Source organism: Maniola hyperantus, chromosome 12 (assembly GCF_902806685.2).
Source record: "Maniola hyperantus chromosome 12, iAphHyp1.2, whole genome shotgun sequence".
Lineage (NCBI taxonomy): Eukaryota > Metazoa > Arthropoda > Insecta > Lepidoptera > Nymphalidae > Maniola > Maniola hyperantus.
In genome coordinates this window covers 9,886,733-9,912,362 of record NC_048547.1, presented here as the reverse complement: position 1 = coordinate 9,912,362, position 25,630 = coordinate 9,886,733, and the positions used below count along the sequence as shown (strand labels likewise).

Genomic DNA, 25,630 nt, shown 5'->3' with positions numbered 1-25,630 from the left:
AAAAATCTACCAAAAGTTATTGGGTGTAGAGTTGTTGAGCTATCACTTTTTTCAATTTCTTTTTGGACATGTATTACGTATGGGGCATTGTCGGATTGTTGATAATAAGCACGACCAATTGGCACACGCTTTGGCAGTGAAGATTGATTACTATTATCGGTGGGATTTGAGGATTCAGTTTGTGGATTTGGGTAAGGGGCATTCTGAACTTTATTATTGTCAGGTTCACACTTGCATTCACAACTGTACCTTTCTTTTCCATCTCGACCTTTTGTTTTCCTTTTTCTTTTGTTACAGGTCATACAAATGCGTGAAAATATTTTTCTTTTCAACGGTTGGTCGGCATTGGACACAACGGACACGTCAGTGTCCATTGACGACTCGACCGCCGCAATTAATACGTCCATTTTTGATGTAATATTCAACGATCCCAGGGGATCCGACCCCCCGGGATCGGGAGGCCGAGTCTCCATAAGTTTGAAATGTAAACTATACTAAATTTAAAAACTTACCTATATATACAGCTAACTACTATGAAAATGTCACTAAAACTACAATATTAACACTATAAAACAACACCAATCCTTTTCCAAATTGAATTTACAAATTAATAAAAACAAAGCACGAAAATTTCACGTCCGCCAAGTACGAAGTTTCCCGCCCTTTTGTGGATGAATGTTTTATATACCTACTCTTTAGCAAACAGTAGGTACTACCCACAGAGTACATTTGGTACTACCAATGTTCCAATCATAGATAGAGTAATAAAGGTAGATGCAGGAACGTTTGCTTTCTCATTCGCACTAAAAAGAGAGCACAGATAAAGTTACTAATGTGATAAACAGAGACGCAGCTAACCTATTTTTTGTCCCTTATCGTGTAACTGGTTTTTTTCAAAAATACATACAAGTAGCTGCAAAACAAACTTTGAGAATTCGTGGCATAATTGTATTTCTTTTTTTTTTTACTTATTTACTTATTTTCACATTCGTTTAATACAAATATTGTTGATCGGTTAATACAAATATTGACTACTAAACAATGGTAATAATTGTCGTGTTATTCATCGTTACGTCGCTATCCCATATGCGGTTACACAGTACCTACTTACATCTACCTATTACTCTATCTACGGTGCCAATGTACTCTGTGAATAGGTATACCAATGTGCTACACAGAGGAAACCACAGACCAGTAATCGAGGAAACCACAGAGCAAACACCAGGGTCCAGGGAAATCACGCAAAAAATAAAAATGCACAGATGATGGGAAACAAAGAGTATATAATCACTACGTTGTTCTTTATGAAGAATAAGAGCATAGATTTATCTACTATATTACAATAAGAGCGTAGTGATTATTATCTTTGTGAAAAATAATAATAATCAATCAACACAACAACAATCAACTTTTATTTCTGGTCGGTGACAATCAAATAGGTATCTTCGTTGCAGCTAGGCACCGAGGACAAACCTCTGTGGTTTTTTCGGTGTTTTTAGTTTAAGCTTTTATTTGTATGTACCTATTTTTATTTGATAATAAATTAAAAAAAAAAAAAAAATAATGAGTGCACTGAGAAAAGCGGTAATTTAATTAAAAATGCTTGACTTTTTAATAAAACTAGGATATATCTCCACTTTATAAAAATAATACACTCAGCGATGTCAATAATTATAATTTATGTGTTTAATTTTTAGATTGCTAATAAGTTCTAGGTATTATGCTCATGCATGGACTTATTTTTTGTGACTTTGCTTTCATCATATTTTCAGCATAATATTGTGCTTACATTAATAAAATGCGCAGAATATTTCAGTAGGTAGCTTACCTACATGACGTGGGTGGTGGCTTCAGTTTACAATTTAGCACAGATTCTTGTGCATAGTACCTATATATTTTTAGATATAGTATTTTATGAACTTGATTAAATTAAATACATTTGCCATGTTTCATAAATAATTAATTTCAGGTGCTGCATAATTTCAAAAAATTGCACAGAACACGTCTGCGAGTGTTTGATGGCGATGAAAGAGCTCTAATTGCAGCTAGGACTAAAATTAACGAGGAATTTAATAAAAGTAAACATGTAAAAGATGAGGACGCTATCAGAGCAGTGAGTACTTGAACTTGATCCTTCACATTTTCTTTAGAAAAACAAATAGATGGACAACAATGTGCTCCTCCTTCCTTTTTAACTTTTGAGGTATGAAACCCTAAAAAGAAAATCTATTTTTTTTTATAACAGGCTTCATACCATCCATCTCAAACTATTAAATCCAACTTAATCCATTTTTCAGATGATTCAGTTTTCAGAAGATGTTGAAAGAGAGTTAAAAAGTCAAGTTATTCAAGCAAGAGAAGTTAAACCTGGCGTTTTTGGTAAGTAAAGTAAACAAAAAAGATTCACGATATGGCGCGTCTTTTTGTTCTAGATATGTACACTGTACCTATAAAGTATAAGTAGATACTCTTTTAATTCATTTTTAAAATTATACTCTTGATATTGAATGTGTGAGATGAAATAAATAGGTAACTTTAATTTCCAGAGGCTAAGATCACAAATGACACCCTGAAAATAGATAATATACCATACAATGATAGTGCAATACCAGAAGAAGCTGTACCTGGACAAAAACCATGTCACGATCAAGCAAAGAATACACAGTTATAAGGGAGATATGCTACTTTAATGAGATTTTATTTATTTGTAGATGTATAGGTAGACCGTAAAATAGATAAATAGTTGTAGACTTATAGCCCTTTCACACTGTCCAGTTTTTTGCAGGATCCCGTTTGATGGCGAATGTGTTTATATGTGTGTGAATGCGAGCATATAAACACATTCACCATCAAACGGGATCCTGCAAAAAACTGGACGCAGTGTGGAAGGGCTGTGGTTAATAATTTTATTGGAAATAAAAAAATTCTTTATCATTTTTGTTTTTCCAATATAAACCTGAACAATTTTGTTTTTTGTTGCCAACACAAGTATTGAAATGTTACTATTTCAGCCTCAACCTTTAATTGAATGGTAATTTGAAGTATGTTAAATACCCTCTACCAGGGGCAGTCAGGCCAAGTTCAGACTTCAAGATGAATCTGAACAAATATCTTGAGGTCAGTCTCCAGTCTCCACCAAGGAGTTGTGCAATTCCGTATAATGCATGATAATATAGCAATATGATATACATTTCTAATCACATAATGCTGCATGTGGACATGCAAATTGGTTGACGCTCGCTCACTATTGGCTACAATGCATTGAGATTGTAATAATGATTGATGCAGGTTTCCCGCAATCGAGGTGCTGTGCTGCACAACCATAATTATCACAGAACAATTAGAACTTTTACCTTTAAGACTTTTGGCGGATTTGGTAAACAGCAGTTCGAGTTTTTCAGTAACGTATACACAGGCAAGAAGTGATAGATTAGTAGTTAAGACGTCAGCCTCCTAGTCTGGGAGTCGTTACTTCGATCTTAGATTAGAAGGTAAATATCACTTGCCTAACGGTGAAGGAAAACCTGCATTTATCCATAATGTTCTCAAAGGTTTCAGAGAGCCGAGAGATATTATAGTGTAGTCCGCCAATCCAAAGGCCAGCGTGGTAGACTACAGCCAAACTCTTCTCATTCCGAGAGAAGACGGGAGTCGTAAGATAGCAATAAAATTATTATGGTTCACAGTAATATAATTATTGTGGTAATACAAACTGCAATGCTACCTGCGCTTAGAACAGTGTAAAGAAGCAAAGATATAAGCTCTAAAATAACTGGAATCCAGAGCTATAATTACAGAAAAAAGTTTCTAAATTGTCGGTGGTTACTGTCATTTGTCAAACTTAATTTTGACGTTTTATGGGGTTTTTCTCAAAATAAAAATTCTACTTTTTATTTAAATTCAAAATGCTTGGTCGAAATATATTATCAAGAGCCATTCTATTGCGAAGTCTAAAAAATGCTGCTAATAACCAAATAAGAAATGGTAGTCACGGGTGAGTATCTACTCTAGCAGTTGATTCGATGATTATGTCACTGGACATTATTTTAATATCGGCTGATAAAAATGGTTTTCAAATATTCCTAATCTAAATATATAAAAAGAAAAGGTGACTGACTGACTGATCTATCAACGCACTGCTATTGGACGGATCGGGCTGAAATTTGGCATGTAGATAGCTATTATGACGTTGACATCCGCTAAGAAAGGATTTTTGAAAATTCAACCCCTAAGTGGGTAAACTAGGCGTTTGAAATTTATTTAGTCCACGCGGACGATAACGGGAATAAGCTAGTTATTACTAAAAGTTGTCACATGTATTGATAACTGTTTTACATTAAATTGTTAATTTTCATGTCATATCTTTTCCTTCCTTGTTTGTCTAATGGTTAGCATGTTCGACTGTGGATGACAAGGTCCTGGGTTCTTCCGTTTCTCAGTACTAGTCCGGAGTTAAGAAGTTGGATCTTTTCACTCCTGTGCCTCGGAGAGCACTTCAAGCACTGCCCTTGATTTCTCTCCGATCATATCAAATCTTGCCCATCAGGCTATGAGAATGAGGGAATAGATAGTGCACCTGTGCTTGTGCAGACACAGGCTATGAGAATGAGGGAATAGATAGTGCACCTGTGGTTGTGCATATTAGAGTCCGTTTTAGGATCGATAAAATTCAATTAAATAAATAATATACTTTGAGAAAACATATTTTTATTATAGGACATGTTAGAGTGACATTTCAAATTTTAAAAAGAATTAGAATAAAATAGACAGCCAGTGTGACACATAAATTAATACAAAACCTTCTTTAACATCCTCCCGTTTTGAGAAATTTATGTCACCAAGCCGATTAACTTACAAATAAACATAAGTCTAGGCTTATGGATAGGCTTAGTTAGAATATCTGCACATTGATATTCTGTGGGAACATATTTGACTTCAAGATCATTTTCTGAAACTAATTCTCTGACATAAAAATGTCTTAAAGCAATATGTTTCGTACGTCGATGAAGCTCTGGATTTTGAGAAATTTTTATAGCTGCATCATTATCAATTTGCAGCTTGGGAATTTCTTTTAATTTGGTAACTTCATTAAACAGTCTCTTAAGCCATACAATTTCACGAGCTGCTTCACTAGCTGCTACGAGCTCCGCTTCAGTACTCGAAATTGCTACTGATGTTTGCTTCCGACTTGCCCAAGCAATTACTCCTCCAGCATACATACACAGAATTCCAGATGTAGAGCGTCCTGTGTTTGGATCTCCACCGTGATCTGCGTCACTATAACATTCTAAGATTCCAGACTTGTAATCTTTCTTATATACAATTCCAAAATCTATTGTTCCTTTGATGTAACGAAAAATGCGCTTGACCTTTTGTACATCTTCTGTAGTGGGATTAGCAAGTGACCTGGATACAAAACTTACAGCGTACGATATATCTGGTCTGCTTGCTGTCATCAAGTATGCTAATGCACCAACAGCTTCTCTATAAGGAAACTTAACATCATTCTCCTTTTCAGAATCTGTTTGAGCTTCTTTAATAATTGGAGTATTGACTGCTTTACAGTCACTCATCCCAAAGCGTTCTAGTAGCTTTTGAGCATAATGCTTTTGTGAAACTACAATTCCACCATGTTTATCACTAGAAAGTTCTAAACCAAGAAAGTAATTAGCTGGTTTAGTGGTTATCTTGAACCTACTTCTCAATTCAGCTATAAACTTCTCAGAATCTTTCTGATTTGTTGATGCAACAAGTCCATCATCAACATAGAGCGCTAGAATAATTTTATTGCCTCGTCGATTTCTAATAAACAAACATGGATCTGTGTCACATTGTTTAAAGCCAATATTTTTCAGATAGTCGACAATACATTTGTTCCAACATCTGGGAGCCTGTTTAAGCCCGTATAGACTTCTCTTCAATTTACAGACTTTATTTGTGCCATCACTATAGCCTTCTGGTTGTTTCATATAGATATCTTCTTCTAATAAACCATTCAAAAAGGCAGTTGTTACATCAAACTGTAAGAGAGATAGTCCTTCGTTTGCAGTGATGCTTAAAATTGACCTAATAGTTGACATTCTAGCAACAGGGCTAAATGTTTCCTCATAATCAATTCCCTTCTCCTGAGTATAACCTCTTGCTACAAGTCTAGCTTTATATTTGTCGAGGCTTCCATCAGCATTGGTCTTCTTTTTATAGATCCATTTACAAGAAATAAGCTTTCTGTCTTTCGGTTTATCCACAAGTATCCAAGTTTTATTCTCTTTCAGAGAATTTAGCTCACTTTCCATAGCTTTCAACCATTCAGCTTTTTCAGAACTATTTATAGCTTGTTTATATGTTTCAGGTTCGCCTAAATCATTTACAACAGTAGATATAAAATAGTCATCGAATCGCACTGGTGGTCTTAGTATAGATCTATCTCGAAGAGTTCTTGTTTCAGGAATTTCTTCATCCTCAGAATCAGAGGAATTAGGAGTAACATATGATTCATTAGACTCGTCTTCATTTTGACTGATGATTTCATTTCCATTAGTCGACGAAGTGGGAATTACTTCATGTGAGCTTGAATCTGGAGCATTCAATGTTTGAGGCATACTAGAAACAGCATCATCTTGTAATACATCCTCCCTTGCATCGAACATTGGATGATTTTCATTAGTCTTAGGGAAGTGAATTTCTATACTTTGTTCATCTGCTTCAGTTGCATCTGAATCTAATCCAATTGATCTAATAATCGACTCATTAAATGTTACATCCCTCGATCTGATTAATTTAACATTGCCGTTATTATCACAGCCCAATAATCTGTAACCATCATTACCATCATAACCAATGAGAATACATTTATCGGCTTTCTTGCAGAGTTTTGTTCGCTTTTGTTTTGGAACGTGAGCGTAACATTCACTACCAATTATCCTTAAATGTTTAATGGATGGTTTTTGTCCAAACCATAACTCAAATGGTGATTTACCTTCTGTAGAAGTCGGTCCAGTTCTGTTCAGAACATAAGCAGCAGTGTTGACAAGCTCTGACCAACAAGCAAGTGGAAGTTCTTCATGAGCATGCATCATAGTACGAGCAGCCTCAACTAAAGTTCTGTTATCTCTTTCACAACACCCATTTTGCTCTGGTGTATATGGCATTATCAATCTTTGCTGAATACCATGAGACTTTAAAATATTTTCTACAGCCTCGTTATGAAATTCTCCACCATTATCGCTGAGAATTGTTTTTATTACATGACCAGCAGTCTTTGTTTCATTAATCATCTGTATAAGCTTATCTTTAACTTCAAACTTGTTTTTGATAAAATAAATTTGACGATACTTGCTGTAATCATCTTTAAAAAGTACAAAATAGCGAAATTTACTGAAAGAATTTGGGAACGGACCACACACATCAGTATGTATAATTTCTCCTGGTACTTTAGCTCTTTCTCTTGTTCCAAATTTACATCTGTGTGTTTTACCATAGACACATCCTGTGCATAATTGAGAATCGAGTTTTACTTTGATACCAAGTTCCTTTTCTAACAAAAGTTTTACATGTCTTTTATTCTGGTGACAAAATCGTTCGTGATACAGTTGTAGGATATTATCATTAGATACAGTGTTCAATTCAGGAGTTTGTCTTTTAATTGCTTGTATATTTAACTTATACAGACCTCCATTTTTAACGCGTTTTCCAATTAAATTAATTTTTCCTTTTACTTTCAACATACACGATTCTCTTTCAGATATAAAGACACTGTCCTCTAGTTTGTCTTGTGCGGCAAGAACAGAAAATAAATTTCTTTTTATTTCAGGTACATACCATACGTCACAAAGCCTTATATATTCTTGCTGTCCATGAACGTCTGCTATTATATCAACTGTACCTTTACCGATAGCTTGTATTTTAGCGCCATTTGCAGTTGTAACCGATTGGTTATTAGTAAAATATTGAAATGTAGAAAATATGTCATTGCAACAAGAGACATGGCTAGTTGCACCATTGTCGACATACCAATTCTCATCATCTCTTTCAATTACATTAACTGTTCCATTCGTTTCAATCTGCATTAGTGAAAGTGTAAAGTTGGCATCTTTAGCTTTACTTGTTGATGGATTTTGTGGCTTAGGAGGTTTACCATCCGATATCCACTTATAACAGCTTTTGACTTTGTGTCCAGTAAGGCCGCAATAACCACATTTCTTCTTTTTATTCATTTTACTATGTACAACTAGTGCTTCAGTATTTTCTTCTTTATTTGTAAGCGATCGTTCATAAGCGCAAATTTGAGCTGTCAAATTATCAATATTACGATCCTTTTTAGACATAAGCATCCAACTAGATTTAAATGGAAAATAGCTGTCATCAGGTAAAGTTTCTAAGATCTTGCAGATGAGTAAAATCTCTGGAAGGTCATATTTTTCTTTATCTTGAAGATCATCTTTTTCAGATTTTTGTAGTTCTACTTTCAATTCATGCCATATATTTTTCAATTTAGATATATGCATTGACATGTCATGAGAAGGATCTTTACGATAGCCGAAGAAACTGTAGCATAGTGTATAGCTTTTATCTTCAGATGTACCATCAAACAGAGTGTGCAATTCTTCCCAAACCTGTTTAGCATTTGTGAATCTCATCACTTTTTGTAGAGTAGCATCTGACATATTAGCCATTAAAATGAACATTGCAGTATTGTTTATCTCATTGTATGTTCTCAGAGCTTTTTGATAAGAATCAAAAACTTCTGCTGATGCTGTGCTATCCGGTTCCTTTGGTTTGTTTAGATTGCCATTTATCGCATCTAAGCATCCAGCAGTACCTCTTAGCATTAACAGTACCTTGCAGCGCCATGTTGTCCAATTTTCCTTTCCTTCTAAACGACCAATATCAATTTTGAAGCTCGTGGATGAATTCCATGAAGACGACATTTTGATAAATCTTGTTAGAATTTTTAAAGAAAATAGAAATTATAGCTTATCTCTGCTCTAAAATAATTCTTGAATTTATTTTCGATCTGCTACCATATTAGAGTCCGTTTTAGGATCGATAAAATTCAATTAAATAAATAATATACTTTGAGAAAACATATTTTTATTATAGGACATGTTAGAGTGACATTTCAAATTTTAAAAAGAATTAGAATAAAATAGACAGCCAGTGTGACACATAAATTAATACAAAACCTTCTTTAACAGTGCATACATAGGCTATGAATGAGGGAATAGAGAGTGCACCTATGGTTTTGCACAGACTTGGGTATCATAAGATCTCCAGGTAGCCAGATTGGCCATCATGGCTGACATTCAGCCCGAAAATAAAACTAATTGAACAGGAAACTTTGTGTTCAAATTACAGAGTCTGGTCATACAGAGTTCCACCCCCAATGCCAATGAAGAGAACCATTTATCAAGCTGAGATACTTGGAGGCTTGTGCTGGTGGTGGATTCTCTACCATTGCGCTACTGAGCCAGAACATATTTATGTAAGTTTCATGCTATACTAGTCGCCTAAAAATAGTCACAAGAGTGCTAGACAGGGTTCAAATGCAATCCTATCCTTTTCTGCAGAGAACATTGTAAAATATAGCTCTATTTTCAGAACTGTCAATTTAGGAGTTTTCAGTATAGAGACTATCGAGTAACTTACCTAGGTATATAAAAGGAAAAGGTGACTGACTGACTCACTTGTCTATCAACGCACAGCTGAAACTACTGGACGGATTGGGCTGAAATTTGGCATGCAGATAGCTATTATATTATCCGCTAAGAAAGGATCTTTGAAAATTCAATCCCGAAGGGGGTGAAATAGGGGTTTGAAATTTGTGTAGTCGTAGAAGTCTCGAGCATAAGCTAGTTTTGTATTAACTTAACTAGTCTTTCTAAGGTTATATGTGAGACTAATAGAATACAGGTCAACCTAACCTTCAGTTCACTCAGGTCAAGTCACAGATTACTGAGACATGTTTTAATATTTGACAGGGTGAATGGCCATATGTTGACCCAAGCACCTGGACCGATGAAGAGTTGGGCATCCCACCTGATTCAGTTGGTTCGTTGAAGAAGTGAATTAAGAATATTTAAATTATGAGCAATTGAGTAGTTTTTTCCTTTATTTTAATTGTTATTTATATAAATAAAAAATTAAAAACATAATATAATCTTTGTTTTTATGTCCTGTTTATAATTATAATATACCATTCATCTAATTGCTATAAATTAGACTGTGAATTGGCCAATCAGTTTTTTTTTAATATGATAGACTAGCGCTTGGCTGCAATGAGACCGGTGGCAAGTGATGATGCAGCTGTTTCCACTGATGCGGAGTTGGTGATTTCGAGGCTCGAGCACTGTGTTAGGCCAATCACGGTCCGCTCCGCTCCCCTCCGCCCAGCTCAGTGTCAGTGGAAACCATAGAAATAAGTTGGAAACACCAATTAGGTCTGGGCAAAAAACACTGTTCCGTGACAAAAAACATTTTATTCTGAGTTGGCAACACAATGTTGAGTTCATGTTTAATCTAATGGTCTGTGGCATCATCATAATAGTCGTGTTCGTTTGCTTCTCTTTATGCTCTTTGTGCGCTATTCGTGCAGTTTATTCTGTATTCTGAGGTGCCGTTGCTAAAACTCTTTTATTAGGTGTGCCAACTGGGCACAGATTGTTTCGCCAGTGTCACGTTTAAGGAGAGACGAAGGAGATTGTTGGGTGAAAGTGGATAAAATGCTTTTAAACTTGAAGAAAATGTCACTTGTCAGAAACTAACAAGTCGCATTGCTTCGAGTTTAAGCAACCACTGCTGAATGGCGCACTTATTCACACAAAGAGAAGCAAACAAACACGACTATTAAACCTGTCTCTCAAAAAGGCTAGAATCCAGAGCAAAAAACCAGTTAACAAAAAAAAACATGTCTGTTCTGTGGACTATCAATTTGTGATTTTGATATTTTGATTTGACGTGATTCGAAATATATTTTTTCGTGTTCGTATCACAGCACAGAGTTCGTATTTCGCCCTAATTAATTGTTGTAAGTTGTTTATGTTGAACGTGAAGTGAAATCGTACATGTTGTGCACAAACAATTAGATATAATAATGTGATAATGTGATTGTATTAAAATATATTGTTAAAAATGGAGACTACAACAAACCAAAAGGGTAAGTAATCGTCATCAGTTCTATTTATTACTTACTACTAAGCTCTCGAGTCTTGCTTGTTAGGATAGATAACTGTATCTTACAAAATGATTTTGATGGTTGATACTGCTTCTATATTTTGATCCCTTGGTGTTATTCCGTTATTTTGGTAATGCAGGTCAATCACCTGCTCGGTAACGAAAGTATAATATCCTTAAATATAAAAAGTTCAATCGTATGTCATATGGTGAGCTTATGTATAAATTATTAAGAAAACATCGACCTAGTGTTCGAGTATCGCCAAGTTTGTCGCATGACTCATTTTCATGGCATTGTGATGTCATGTGAATGCTAATAAACAAACACATAACACTCCTGTACATGTCCTCAAACAGGTGAGAAATACCAAATAGTAGGTTTCCAATTCAAATCGAATGCTCAATAACATGATTATTTTGGTATAATTTCCTAACCCTAGTGCTGATTTAGGGTTCAATATTATAAATTCGAGAAAATAAGTATATTGATTCATGTTATCTAGTACAACATTTTATTTTAGTTTTGTATTTTGCCTCTCTTAGTAAATAATTAAACTGGTGTAATTTTGTTACATCTATATTATTTAATATAATCTATATATATAAAAGGAAAAGGTGACTGACTTACTGACTGACTGACTGACTGACTGACTGACTGACTGACTGACTGATCTATCAACGCACAGCTCAAACTACTGGACGGATCGGGCTGAAATTTGGCATGCAGATAGCTATTATGACGTATGATATCATCATGCTTATAAAACAGCCTTTTTGCAAAATAAACTTAAATGACTTTTTGGACCCTACAATATAGAAATATCAATCTACAATTTTTTTTATAACAGAGTGTTTTTATCAGATGTACATGTGATTTTTTATTGCTATAGTTTTTTAAATTAAACAATTGATAAAAAAAATCTTCAGAGATCTCTGCTGTATAGTTTCTCAAAATGCAGATCCATCACTTTTCTACCATTATGACAATATATTGGCATAGTTATCTATCTCAGACAGAAATCTATTATCAAACTTGATAAATCTCCAGTGATTATTATCATTTATTTTGTAAGTTATTTTGTATATTTATTTGCTTGCATTTATGATGGCTTATGCAATAATTTAGAATATATTGTTAAAAATCACTATTTGATAGATAGGCTAGCACTGTAAACTATTTACTAAATTATGATTGTTTTGTTGGGTTTAGTCATATTCATGTGGAAGGTTGTCAAAATTATTATATGTTACTAACTAAATAATGCCTGCAACATTGTCCACATGACATAAAAAATTTAAAATTCTGTGGGAACTCTTTGATTTTTTGTTCAAAGATTGTTCATTTGTTTGATGCTTCGTCTCCAGGACGCAAGCTATCTTTGTACCAAATTAAATCATAATCAGTTAAATGGATGGGCCTTAAAAAGTTAGACATATAAACACATTTTTGCATTCATAATATTAGCTTGGAGTATGCATATATTAAATTAACTATCCTCTAGAAACAACTTATAACCAATAATGGGGTCGGCATTCTCTTGTACACAATCTCTAAACTGAACTAAATTAACAGGTCTAAATCTAGTGCTATCCTTTTCCGCAAGCAACATTATGGAAGGGATAGCAATAGATTTAGATGTGCCATTTTAGTTTAGTTTAGAGTTTGTGTACAATGGAATTAGCCACATTGTATATTGTATAAAACGGGTACATACCACGATTATCTAGACGATTTTTAACTGCCGCAACAACTGAGTCGAAATATTAGCCACACTATTACTGTTCTAGTTAGACTGGTTTAAATCTTTCCTTACAGTATCCTGTATAGTAAACTATTCATATGATGCATCGGAGACAGATGAGTTGACAATAAGACCTGGGGATATTTTGCGAGACGTGGAACGTCTGCCAGGCGGGTGGTGGAAAGGAGAGCTGCGTGGTCGCCGTGGGATGTTTCCTGACAATTTTGTTTCTGTTCTAACTGAACAGAATAATGCACGGTAGGCATGCTTACTACTTTTTTATATTTTATAAATAAATTTATAATTAAGTCAGTACTTGTGTAATAGTAAGTATTTAAATATACTTAGTGCATAAAGTTAAAGGGGTTCATATTTGCTCTGTCAATTGTCATGTTAAAAGTACGATTTTACTCCTTAATCTAAGTTTGGCACATAATATAGCAAATATTCCTTTCTTTTCTCAGAATGTATCTGCATATACAAATTATTGCCGCTTGGTACAAAAATTATATGCCAAAGAATGTGTGTTAAATTAACAAACAGTTACTTAATGATTTTTACTATAAATCATAATGGTGAAATATTAATAACTGTGTTTTTAATGACCAATTTTATCACATTTCCAATTACTTACTAGAAAAAATAATGATTGTCCATGTAATCTAATCTAATGTGATAAGACTTTGATGTCACTTGCTTAATGTTAGTCACATAAACTACACCTTCATTATTATTTTGTGGTTAATGAAATATATGAGGTTATATGAGATCAGTTAAGAAGTGCAGAACTGACTGTTTACATTGAACTAAATAAGTACCTATAGAAGAGGTACTTCAAAAAAAATCGTTTTCTAGAAGCTGTCAAAATTAAAACGGGTTGCAGACTTGCAGCTTAACAATCTGTGCCCAGTTGGTTGTGCACACAGAAAAGCTAATAATTGGGAATTGAATTGAAGTTGCAGCTTGCCAAAAGTCTGAATAATTTGCACTTGACAATTAGAAAATAAATATGACGGTTTTAGAGCCGTAGCTAAGTGAATCGCCATAATTGGTGCAGTAATAAAAAGTGTAAATAGATTCTTGGAATTGCATACAAAAGTGATGATAAAGTGTTATTTGGAATAGGCCGGGAGGAGTGCAGGGGCGTTGTCGCGCTGTCTTCAGCTATCAGCCAGCCAATCCTGATGAGCTGCCCTTGTCTGTTGGTGACGTACTTGAAGTTCTTGGAGAGGTATGTTTACATTTATATATTTTTGCTTTACGTAGTAGGTGTCTATTGTCTTCTGTACTTGGACTTAGACAACAACTTTTAGGTACCCCATCTCAAAAACCCTGCATGTGTATAGTCCGCGACAGGTTGAGATGGAGATCGGGGATGGGAACGCACCACACACCCGCACAGCCCCCGCGCTAGCCCGGTTCGGGCAAGCGCGGGTGACGTGCGGGTACCTTAGATTCGGTTGTGGTTGCTATTGGTATTTAAAGCGTAAACAACCATGAACTTCTGAGCTAAACACATAAAATGATCTATTGCTTGCTTCGCAAGGCTTTTCTCCGTGTCAGCGCATTCCGTCTGCTGCTTTCTGGGAAACCCCGTACGAAACCTGACAAACTTGGCTCGAAACGCACGTCCGCAGCTGTATGGCGATTCAACTAGCCACTTAGATGCATCATCATCATCATCGCGTGCCTTCTTTGAAATGAAATTTGGCGATCATCATCCGAAAAGCTTTTGAAAAGATGCATCATGTGAGATGTAAACGAATTCGCACATATGCGGCAATTTTGCTGAATTAATTATTTATGAAAAATCTAGGTGGCAATTTGACCACCAGCCGACTATTCCTTTTGTTCTCAATAGATGACTGCCTCGTTCGTCTGGTGGTTAGCACGTTGGACTGCGGATGGCGAGGGTTTGATGTTCGGGTCAAAAATAGTTAGTAGTAAAAAAAACAGTAGTAGGTAGTATTGGGGTATTCTGTCAAGTTCTCAGTACTCGCCCAGAATTAGGAAGTTGCTGGTGTTTCATTTCCGTGCCTCGAAGAGAGTAAAGCCGTTGGTCCTGCGCCTCATCTCTCTCCGGTCGTGTCGGATTGCCGTCCCATCGGGCTATGAGAATAAAAGATTAGAGGGTGCACCTGTGTTTGTGCACATTTGTGTGCACTACTACCGCGTAATATCTACCGCGCAGATAGCTAATCTCTGTGCAGATTGACCACTGTAGGCGAAATTCGATCGCATTGTGGATGATTCTATTGTACCTACACGATCTCTTAACTAAATTGACAAATCTAAGTCTAGTGCTATCCTTTTAGGGAGTATTATGAAAGGCATAGCAATTTAGGAACATTAGATTTTAACATGGGGTTATTCAAGGGGTGGATCATCAAATTCCTGAAAAGCGTCTGGTGCTGCGAATGTTTATCATGGGCAATGGTATTGTCATATTTATTATCTATTTGGCCAGGTAGAGGAGGGCTGGTGGCAGGGGCGGCGCGGCGCGCGCGTGGGTGTATTCCCGTCCAACTTCGTGGTGATGCTGGAGCCGCCGCCCGCGCAGCCTGCGCCCGTCGAGCCGGCGCCCGCGCTGCCGCCCAAGCCAGGTACACATTTATTTATTTAATCACTAGCTGATGCCCGCGACTTCGTCCTCGTGGAATTAGGTTTTTAAAAATCCCGTGGGAACTCTGATTTTTCGCGATAAAAAGAGCCTATGTCACTCTCCAAATCTTTATAAATACCCATGCAAAAAATCACGTCAATCCGTTGCACCGTTGCGACGTGATTGAAGGACAAACCAACAAACAAACTGACTGTACTGATTATTAGAACGACCACAGGCCAATAATAATTAATTACTTACAAATTACAATAAGAAAGAAGGTGCAATAAAGACAGAAAAAAAATGAAACAGTTTAAGATTGTATTGTGAGACCTATATTAAGACACAGTCACACTGACTTGTCGCAAAATTCTAGACCCGCTCGTACAAACACTATCCAGGCATCTCTAAACATATTGAGATCGGGTAAAAGGAGAAGCATTGATGTCAGAGAGCAGGGGGGGAACCACCCACCCAATACCCCAATCAGTGCGCCCACATATGGACACAGTTTAAAAATCAAAATTGTACATTATTTATTTAATTAATATATGCTGTTATCTTTTGAACAGACTAATTGAGTAATTTTTCTTGCAACTACTGCGCTGGTGTGACCGGAACCGGTGATATTATTCAATTTATTTACCGCAATATTGACGACAATGTGTTAACGTTGATTCATCCGTTAAAAGTTGTGGGGTGCAATTGATTCCTATTATCGCCAAGGCATTTTCCTTGTTTTGTTGTTGAATAGAGATTTGTTACATTTTAACTGTATAATATTCTTCATTTAAGATAAAGTAACAAGAACTTCTTTTATCGTAATGTTGTCATTGCCAAACTATAATCATAATGTTGTCTTTATATTTTATAATACAGAATAATTCTCAGTATCACATGGTTATTTCTGTGTAATTATATCTAAGAAAACATAAAGGACACGTTGTTTTTTTGCTAAACGTAAATTTTTCATTAGTCTTTGTTTTGTATTTGTTTACCAAATTAAATATTATTGTAGTCGTGGATTGGTTTCATCACGATTTCAACCCTTCGCCGGTCAACTTCTGAGAGCAGTGCCCTGTTTATCAAACATTACAAGTCTACAAGCTCACAAGTTACAAGTTACAAGAACTTTTTACAAACTCTTGTAAATTATGTTTATCAAATAATTTCACAAGACTTGTAGGATTTTACAAGACTTGTAGAACTTGTATTTTTAATTTATACACTTTATTTTTGCTAAATTACAAAATAATTTTTCAACCGTAATAAATGTCGATAAAATAGAAATTACGGTACCATAACTAGTCAAGTTATTGTTAAAAATAAAACTTTTTTTCAAATTATTTAATTTTGTGTTAAATAACCTATTTGTAAAACCTATTGCTTCTTATTTTATTTACCTACCTACTTTTATTTATTCTATTTCGGTACCTACACCAACAGGAAGTACCTATACCATACATTATTTTTCATGAATTAAGGTTAGAATTAAAATTTGGAAAAATAGATAGACTTTAAAAATTTTCGCTATTCGAATTACTTACATCGCAAAAAATGGCAAAATCTGATGCGAAAGTTACAATTATTCTTCAATTAAGTAATTCGTGACAAAAAAGATATTTTATTTGGCGCATTTACTGATAAATTATCTAAAGACCAAAAAATAGCAGAGTGGAAAGAGATACTATTGCTATGTCAGTCGCTTGGACTTGTATCTGCCGAAAAAGATTATGCCAGCATACTCGTATGTACATGAGACACGTTTTGGTCAAATTTAAGAAGAGCAACATTGATAAGTTTAATAAAATTACACCTTTGAATTATTTTATAGTTATTTTACCTATTTACTACTAGGTACTAGATAATTTAATTATTCTTTTATACAATATCATACTTGCATACAACTTGTAAAATAAATTAAGAGTCAACAGAGGCTCTCCAACTTTTTCGTTACAAGTTACAAGCTACAAGCTACAAAGGCATTTTTGATGAACAAAACCACAAATACAAGTGTGAAAAACACTTGTATTACAAGTGATATTACTCGTAGCTTGTAGTTTACAAGTGTAGTTTTGATAAACGCATTCTTGTAAAAATGCACAAATTTACAAGAGAAACGCTTGTAATACAAGACTTGTAACGTTTGATAAACAGGGCACAGGTCTCAGAATAAGAAGGGTTTGGGCCATGGTCACTATGCTGGCCAAGTGTGGATTGGCAGACTTCACAAGCCTTTGAGAACAAAACGGAGAGATCTCCATGCACGGGATCGAACCCCGGACCCCCGGACGGACGCGTTAACTTAGGCCATCACCGCTCATTTGATTGATTAGTTCTGTCCTAATTAGGTTGATTATTTAATTATTATAAACTCTTTCAGTAATTACAAATGATTTTGGGACAGGATAGAAATGTAACTATTTTATTGTTTAGTACACGGGATTTATAAAAACCTAAATCCGCGCTGGCGAAGTCGCGGGCATCAGCTAGTCTACTTATAAAAGAGCTGCTAATTTGTACGCAACTAACTTGATATCATCAAAATAAAACGTGACTTTTCACGGCGAACTAAGAAATTCCTTGCAATATGCTTTTTGAAGCCACTTGAGGCTACTTGACAATTTTTTTAAGTTGGTCTTAAATGGTTAATATTTGTCCTATTATATCAAAAAAATTAACACTATATTTTTTTGCGCCCTAAAAACCGTAAAACTTTAATTTAAAAAAATATTTTTCTTAGACAGGTGAAAACACTGTCGGCCATGTTTGGCCGATAGATTATCTGTGCTCTGACGTCATGCATTTGTAAACAACAGCATAACCACAGAGTACATTATATATACTGAGCATAACCTACCAAAGTTTAATAAACATGACTTCTATCCTCCCTATCCTATATGACTAACGACTTCAACCCAAATTTATTTTTGCAAAGATCACTTTGTTGTAAGTCTTACTTAATAACTTATTCAATTTATAAAGAGAAAATGATATTTTTTTACGTTTACTGTGAGTTTTTAGAAATATATAAAAACTAGCTTATGCTCGTGACTTCGCCCGCGTGGACTTCATAAATTTCAAACCTCCATTTAACCCACTCAGAGGTGGAATTTCAAAAAATCCTTTCCTAGTGGATACCTTCTCTTTACCTACAAAGAACACACTCACCAAATTTCATGTATCTAGGACCAGCTGTTTAGATGTTTAGGCTGTGCGTTGATATATAAGTTAGTCAGGACTCTAAATTTTATATATATGGATACTACGTTAGTCCCCGCGTGACATAGGAATGACATTTCTTTGTTTACATATTTAATGACGTCACATCATGGCTGACAGCGTTTTCTGCGTTTCAAATAAAAATAAAAATTGTATTTTTTTTAATTGGATTTATATATCCATCCTGCGTTTTTAATAATTGTTATTGATATATTTCGTTGTTTTAAGCAAAATACTATATAAATAATCATTTATTGGACGAAATTAGATATGAGTCAAGTAGCCTATTGCTATAATCGGAATTGTTTACATTGAATTTTAATTATCATATAACTTTGTTAAGCAATTTTGAACTTTTATATTCTTTGTTGCTTTCTGGACTCAACTGTCCGTCCGTCCCTGCCTGTCTGTCTGTCTGTCTGTCTGTCTGTCTGCGAGCTGTGTCTCGTGAACCGTAATATGTAGACTGTAGAGAGTTGAAATTTTCGCAGAATGTGTATTTCTATTGCTGCTATATGGCCGTCACGAAAATTTAGAACAAATAAAAAGTGTTGTTTCTTGTATGATGGTACGGACCCCTTGGTGTGCGAGTCCGACTCGCACTCGACCGATTTTTTTATGACTCCTAGTTTTTAATCGATGCCATCGTCTACGTAGAATTTCTGTAGAATAGCGCTAAGATATATTCCTTTGCTTGGCTTAAGGAATACGATGCAGAGAGATAATATGTTTAACATTGTTGCAGTTAAGGAGCAATGTCGCGTGTTGTTCCCGTACGCCGCGGTCAACGACGACGAGCTGACGCTGGTGGAGGGTGAGATCGTGAACATCGTGTCCAAGGACGCGCCGGACCGTGGCTGGTGGAAGGGCGAGCTGCACGGCCGGGTCGGCTTGTTCCCGGACAACTTCGTCCAGCTGTTGCCGGCTGGTGAGTACTAGAGTAGTGATAGGACACCGCGGTCAGCGACGGGCTGACGCTGGTGGAGGGTGAGATCGTGTCTAAGGACGCGCTGGACCGTGTCTGGTGGACGGGCGAGCTGCACGGCCGGGTCGGCTTGTTCCCGGACAACTTCGTCCAGCTGTTGCCGGCTGGTGAGTACTAGAGTAGTGATAGGACACCGCGGTCAGCGACGGGCTGACGCTGGTGGAGGGTGAGATCGTGTCTAAGGACGCGCTGGACCGTGTCTGGTGGAAGGGCGAGCTGCACGTCCGGGTCAGCTTGTTCCCGGACAACTTCGTCCAGCTGTTGCCGGCTGGTGAGTACTAGAGTAGTGATAGGACACCGCGGTCAGCGACGGGCTGACGCTGGTGGAGGGTGAGATCGTGTCTAAGGACGCGCTGGACCGTGTCTGGTGGAAGGGCGAGCTGCACGTCCGGGTCAGCTTGTTCCCGGACAACTTCGTCCAGCTGTTGCCGGCTGGTGAGTATAGAAGTAGTGTTAAGACCAGCAATGTCCAAGAATGCGTAAGTCAAGCCGTGCGAACCCGGGGCGGGTCAACCAATAACCAGTAACCTGAAAAACATGATAATTTATGAATAACTAGATGATGCCAGCGACTTCGTCTGCGTGGATTTATGTTTTTTAAAAATCCCGTGGGAAATCTTTGTTTTTCCGGGATAAATGATTGCTATCTTTCTACCAAATTTCATATAAATCGGTTAAACGGATGAAATAATCCCGTGGGAACTCTTTGATTTTCCGGAAAAGTAGCCTATTTCCGTCCCTGAGAAGTAAGCTAACTATGAAATTTCATCAAAATCAGTTGAACTGTTGGGCCGTGAAAAGCTAGCAGACCGACAGACACTTTCGCATTTATAATATTAACTATGGAAGTACAGATTCAATGATTAACAAAGGAAAGTATTACATTAAAAATTATTGCGACAACTTTACTGGAATACTTGAAATTGAATTGAATTAAATGAAATATTTTTGGAATTATCTCGGATACAAAAGGAAATTCTGTAAGATGTTGCAATAAAGACTTTAGACCGTGGAATAATTTGTAACAATTAAAAAATCAAAACAAAAGCGTGTCTGATCTGTGACCGATTAGTGGCTGGCTTACGTAAAAGTTGTTACGATAATGTGTCGTCAGCGGCACAAGGTTAACTGCAGCTATGTGACAACAGCTTCGATAAACATTTGCGGCGTGGGATTATGCTATTCGAATTTGTCCAACAAAATAGTTCGCGTTTATCTACATTTATGTATGTAGGACTTTTTCTTAGTCTCACAGCTTTGCGATTTTACGATTTATTAATATTATACTCAATAAAGTTCTTATTAATTCGATTCCACTGTTATCATTACACAGTGTTTACTTTGGTGGCAAACAAATATTCAATGATAATTGCAGTATTTTTATCAGTGTTTATTTTTTGAGTGAAGTGTGAATTTGTTTGTGATGAGTAGATGTTTGACTAACAAAGCTGGCGTCTGGCGTTTCTAGTTTGAATGTTTGCTGAAAAATTAAATGTACTTCCATTTTTGCAAAATGTAACGGGAAACGTAAACAGCGAGTACTGTAAACAAACTGCAAGCAAGTGCTAGTCTATTAAATTTTAAAAAACGGACGATGAAAGAAATGTAAAAAAAATTTATAGTAAAAACATTTCAAGGACACGCCAATATGTTAAATTATCACCTTACTTTTTTAAAGAATATTATTGATAAATTAGGTAGATATCTTTTATGATTATCACATGAATATTAAAGTAATAGTTGTTAAATCAGGATTTAGACAATGGCATAGTTCATTCATACTATGTATTTGCAAAAGGAAACAGACAAAGTAAAATAATAATTTTCCTTTCACAATTATTATCTTATCTATTTTTTTAGCGACGCGACGCTAAATTTCTATTTATGACGATCCATTAATAATTTGCTATTTTATGTCACCTTGGCCTTGCTGTATCAACCGTCATGTAGGTATTCTCATTCACATATTTTGCAAAAACGACGAAAATCGAAGATTCCTATTGAACTTAATAGAAACACTTGATGGTACAAGGTACGAACTTTATGATTTTCCGGGATAAAAAGCAGCTTATGTCCGTCTCAGGGATGCAAGCTATCTCTGCCAAATTTTGTCAAAATCGGTTAAGCGGATGGGCAGTGAAAAGGTAACAGACACAGACACCCTTTCGCAATTTTAATATAAGTAAGAATTTCTTAATATTAACTAATAGTGGCATACATTTAGTATTATTTGTGCTCGCCTACTCAAGTTTTAGTGTTCGATGTTCTGCTATTGACATTTCTCATGAAGGTTGCGATCTGCGAGTGGTGGAGTCGTGATTTTGCGTAACCTTACCTCATCGCGTCGTGCCTTTGCGCCGTATTTTAGTATTTTAATACTGTCGAGTGAACGTCAATACTTCGCAGTTTTCCTTCATTTAAAATGGGAGTAGAAAGTGAGTTTCAGTGTTTATCTAAATGGATTATCTTAGGATAGAATAATTTTAGTTCCGCGATACTAACTTATAAAAGGCAGTTTTCTTTCTTTAATGGGTGTAGAAAGTGAGTTTCAGTGTTTATCTAAATGGATTATCTTAGGATAGAATAACTTTAGTTCCACAATAAAAGTTATTAATTAACAAATAAAAGTTATTAATTATTCATGAATACAAGACAAAAGTTGTTTAAATGTAAATGTGATTTTTAAAGTTTATGCAGTTGTTAATTTTCATGTGACTATAATATTTATATGTTCATGTCTTATAATAAATATCTATAATTTTTATGATAAACACGTTAGAAATGTTCAACAGAGAGTCGTACTTATTTCAACTTCTCAAGTTTAAAATCGGCAAATATTTTTATTACTCAATACCAAATAGTTAGTGTTCATTCTTTCTTCGTGTTACCTTTCCTTAGTGTTTAGATTGATTTATGTTACTTTTCTTACTGTTACAACTGTCAAGTGCGAGTTCATCTTTTGCTTATACTTCATACTACATACTGATACTAATTCTGTTTTGTACAAGATCTCAAAACTGAACGAAAAGTCTAAATGTATTTCTATTCCTTTCATAATGCTCCATACGGAAAAGGATAGCTCATTTTAGTTTAGAGATTGTATATAACATAATTAGCTACAATGTCTAGGTACTTGTATGAAATTGCAATATAGTTAGCTAAAGTATTGAACCGGCACGGCGGAATTCTAACCATATAAGAAGTTAATTAATTTGCTAAACTTTTTTAACTTCAGTTTTCAAATGTAACCTTTTCCATACCGAAAGGAAGTGATAAGTGTGTGCGATTGTGTCAATTCTTGATAATTTGAAATATTGCTTTTTAGGTTGTCAGAATATTACCATATTTCGGGACTTTTCGCAAACTTCGTTATCATAGTGACGCTTTATTTATAAAAGAAGTCCTGTGGAATTATCCAGTAGTCGTTTCCAATCAGTTGTCGGCATTTTTTCCTTCATGTATAACTCTTTCTCTATGTATATAATCTGCCAAACGATGCCATATTCTATTATAAGTTAGCATGTATGACCTTAGACTGGTATCATCACTTATCGCTCGGTAAACTCTCGTAGTTAATAACAAATCCTTCAATAAATAATCGTAAACTTTTTATCCCGATACAAATTAGTCCTTAACTGCGATACCACATGATGGTAAGTGACGATGCAGTCTAAGATCGAAACGGCTAAATTAGAAGGGGTATGGCAGTTCCATTAAACCCGTACCCTGATTGGTACTGGAATGCTAAATCGCTTGGCGGCGCGGCTTTCACATCATTAGAATGCTAACTAGTTACGGTTGACGGCTCCCTCCATAAATGCTGAAGCATAAACTAAAATAATATTTGTTTATTTACCCTTTATGGATTATGAAATTCAATGGCTTTTTATTTTTACAGTAACTCAAGAGGTGGAAGAAAAGAAACCCGAGCGGCCGCCAGGGAAGAACGCTAATGCCACTCCACTTTACCCCATTCTAAACAAATATACCGAAAAAACTGCCTCCGTTAAAGATTTGATTACGTCTAAAGTAAGGTAAGGAATCTGTAAGTTTTTTATTAGTTCGTCTTGTTCGTATATTGTCATTTCGTCGAAATTGGTAATTGCTTTTTCGGCTACCTACTTGCAATGACCCGATTGAGTTGAAATTTTGCAGACATATGTGGTTTGGATTGAGCGTTATGTTTAATACTATTAGTATTAGTACTAGTGTTGTATAAGTGAGTGAACTACTCAAAAACAAAAAACATATTTTGGAAAAACAAAATTCATACTAGTATACTGTTCGAACGTCTATTTATGCCCCACAAGCGACCCGCCGCGGCTACGGTACCATGGATTTTGGGACATCGACTGGCCGTATTCCTTGTCTACATTATAGGAAATTTCAGCTTTCTAGGTACAATTGTTTGAGCAATGCATTGATGAGTCAGTCAGTGAGCGAGTCGGGACTTTTCTTTTTATCATATTTGTAAATTATTTATTTTAACCACATAAGATTATTTGTTGGTATTCGCCTTTAGAAATTTCTAATATTTTTGTATAATTATACGTGCTTTGTAGGAAGCCGGCGATGGGTTGGCCATGATGGTGATGATGTAAAATTATAAAACTTTAACTTTCAGCATGCACAAAGAAAATACATTAAGCAAAGAAAGCAGCATACAAAGTACAATCACGCACACGAACAAGAGCGAGTCGGAGAAACTAATACACAATGAGACTGTGGCAGATGGAACACTCGATGGACAAGTAAGTTACTTTCCATTATGAATTTTCAAGCTTACAGCTTACAGCTTACACTAGCTTACAGGCAAATCTTCTTCTTCTTCGTCGTAGCACTCTTGGCAGAGTGGTCGTGGTCATCACGAAGCAACGTCTTTGAGGGCAGATGTTATATGCCTCCCGAGCATTTGCCACTTCTCCCTGCTGGCCGACAGCTTGGTACACTCTTGCAAAGGACCGCCCACAGCAGACTTAATTTGGTCGGTCCATCGCATGGGTGACCTTCCTCACCCTCTACTAGCTTACACACACTAGCTTACAGACAAATAGAAAATGCATTTAAAGACTGAAGGAAAAACTTATACACTCTCAAAAAACTCTTAGGTAATTTTTATATAATGTGGTAATTTGATAGTGTGTAAAAATAAATGTTACAAAGAAACCTAGCCTCTGAAATATAATGAAAGCTAAAAATAAGAAAATGAAAGAATTACAGAATACCTTTAGAGAGAGGTACCTTTATGTGAGACTAGCTGATGCCCGCGACTTCGTTCGCGTGGATTTAGGTTTAAAAAATACCGTGGGAACTCTTTGACTTTTCGGGATAAAAAGTTGGTATCCTATGTCACTCTCCAGGTCTTAACTATACGCGTGTAAAAAATCGCGTCGATCCGTTGCTCCGTAGCGACGTGAATGAAGGACAAACCAACAAACAAACACACTTTCGCATTTATAATAGGGGTAGTGATTTTTTACTAAATCTTTTTTTAAATCGACGACGCTATGGTTCCTTTGATCATATGCCTATAAATACTTATCTCTATTCCGTAATGGCTTAAGTTTTCGCCTCACTGACCGATCTCAAAATATGTAACCCTATACACTTGCCTAAGTTTGAATTTAAGGTTTCATGTTTCTCATTTCATACATAAAAACGTTGCTTGTAACATTAAACTAGTTACCAACGTATTTTTATGACAACAAAATAAAAAACCCCTTAAGTAGGTTACAATATTTCATCAACAACTTACGCAATATTGAGGAAAAAAGGAGATTCCGTGACCAATATGGCAGAATGTAGGTATATTTAGAAAACAATGATCTATTGTATCACCAGAAGGACAGACACAAATCACCAATTTCTAATCGGAAGGTAATTGATTCAGTTTGAAAATGATTTTGCATT

General features: G+C 35.8%; 3 protein-coding genes across 5 annotated transcripts in view; all 3 read left to right on the top strand.

Annotated features, from left to right (window-relative positions):
* The first annotated feature begins 1,443 nt into the window (after window positions 1-1,443).
* On the top strand, window positions 1,444-2,852 carry LOC117986910 (complex III assembly factor LYRM7). The gene is made up of 4 exons (XM_034973873.2): window positions 1,444-1,584; window positions 1,970-2,113; window positions 2,298-2,379; window positions 2,547-2,852. The coding sequence occupies exons 1-4, from the start codon at window positions 1,564-1,566 to the stop codon at window positions 2,669-2,671; spliced, it is 372 nt and encodes a 123-aa protein (XP_034829764.1). The 5' UTR covers window positions 1,444-1,563; the 3' UTR covers window positions 2,672-2,852.
* Window positions 2,853-3,829: 977 nt separating this feature from the next.
* Window positions 3,830-25,630, top strand: part of LOC117986911 (NADH dehydrogenase [ubiquinone] 1 beta subcomplex subunit 2, mitochondrial-like) — a 132,694-nt gene continuing 110,893 nt past the window's right edge. Inside the window, exons 1-3 of one of the 2 annotated variants that reach the window (XM_069502291.1) lie at window positions 3,830-3,994; window positions 9,355-9,481; window positions 9,978-10,087. In XM_069502291.1, coding sequence (XP_069358392.1) covers window positions 3,906-3,994; window positions 9,355-9,481; window positions 9,978-10,064 — 303 coding nt within the window. In that variant the 5' untranslated portion in view covers window positions 3,830-3,905 and the 3' untranslated portion in view covers window positions 10,065-10,087. Of the gene's footprint in view, window positions 3,995-9,354; window positions 9,482-9,977; window positions 10,157-25,630 lie in introns of those variants that run through there. The other variant, XM_034973874.2, reaches the window with a different exon arrangement.
* Window positions 10,927-25,630, top strand: part of cindr (CIN85 and CD2AP related) — a 33,859-nt gene continuing 19,155 nt past the window's right edge. Inside the window, exons 1-7 of one of the 2 annotated variants that reach the window (XM_034974325.2) lie at window positions 10,927-11,152; window positions 12,986-13,169; window positions 14,037-14,142; window positions 15,379-15,514; window positions 19,481-19,663; window positions 23,619-23,754; window positions 24,345-24,471. In XM_034974325.2, the coding sequence (XP_034830216.1) occupies window positions 11,128-11,152; window positions 12,986-13,169; window positions 14,037-14,142; window positions 15,379-15,514; window positions 19,481-19,663; window positions 23,619-23,754; window positions 24,345-24,471 (897 nt within the window). In that variant the 5' untranslated portion in view covers window positions 10,927-11,127. The remainder of the gene's footprint in view (window positions 11,153-12,985; window positions 13,170-14,036; window positions 14,143-15,378; window positions 15,515-19,480; window positions 19,664-23,618; window positions 23,755-24,344; window positions 24,472-25,630) is intronic. The other variant, XM_034974324.2, reaches the window with a different exon arrangement.

What these genes read in the sequence shown, in the direction of transcription:
- LOC117986910 (XM_034973873.2), top strand. Translation starts at nt 1,564, where the DNA reads ATGAGTGCACTGAGAAAAGCG. An exon ending in ATGAGGACGCTATCAGAGCA is followed by an intron (nt 2,114 to 2,297) that starts GTGAGTACTTGA and finishes TCCATTTTTCAG; the next exon opens with ATGATTCAGTTTTCAGAAGA. An exon ending in AGTTAAACCTGGCGTTTTTG is followed by an intron (nt 2,380 to 2,546) that starts GTAAGTAAAGTA and finishes TTTAATTTCCAG; the next exon opens with AGGCTAAGATCACAAATGAC.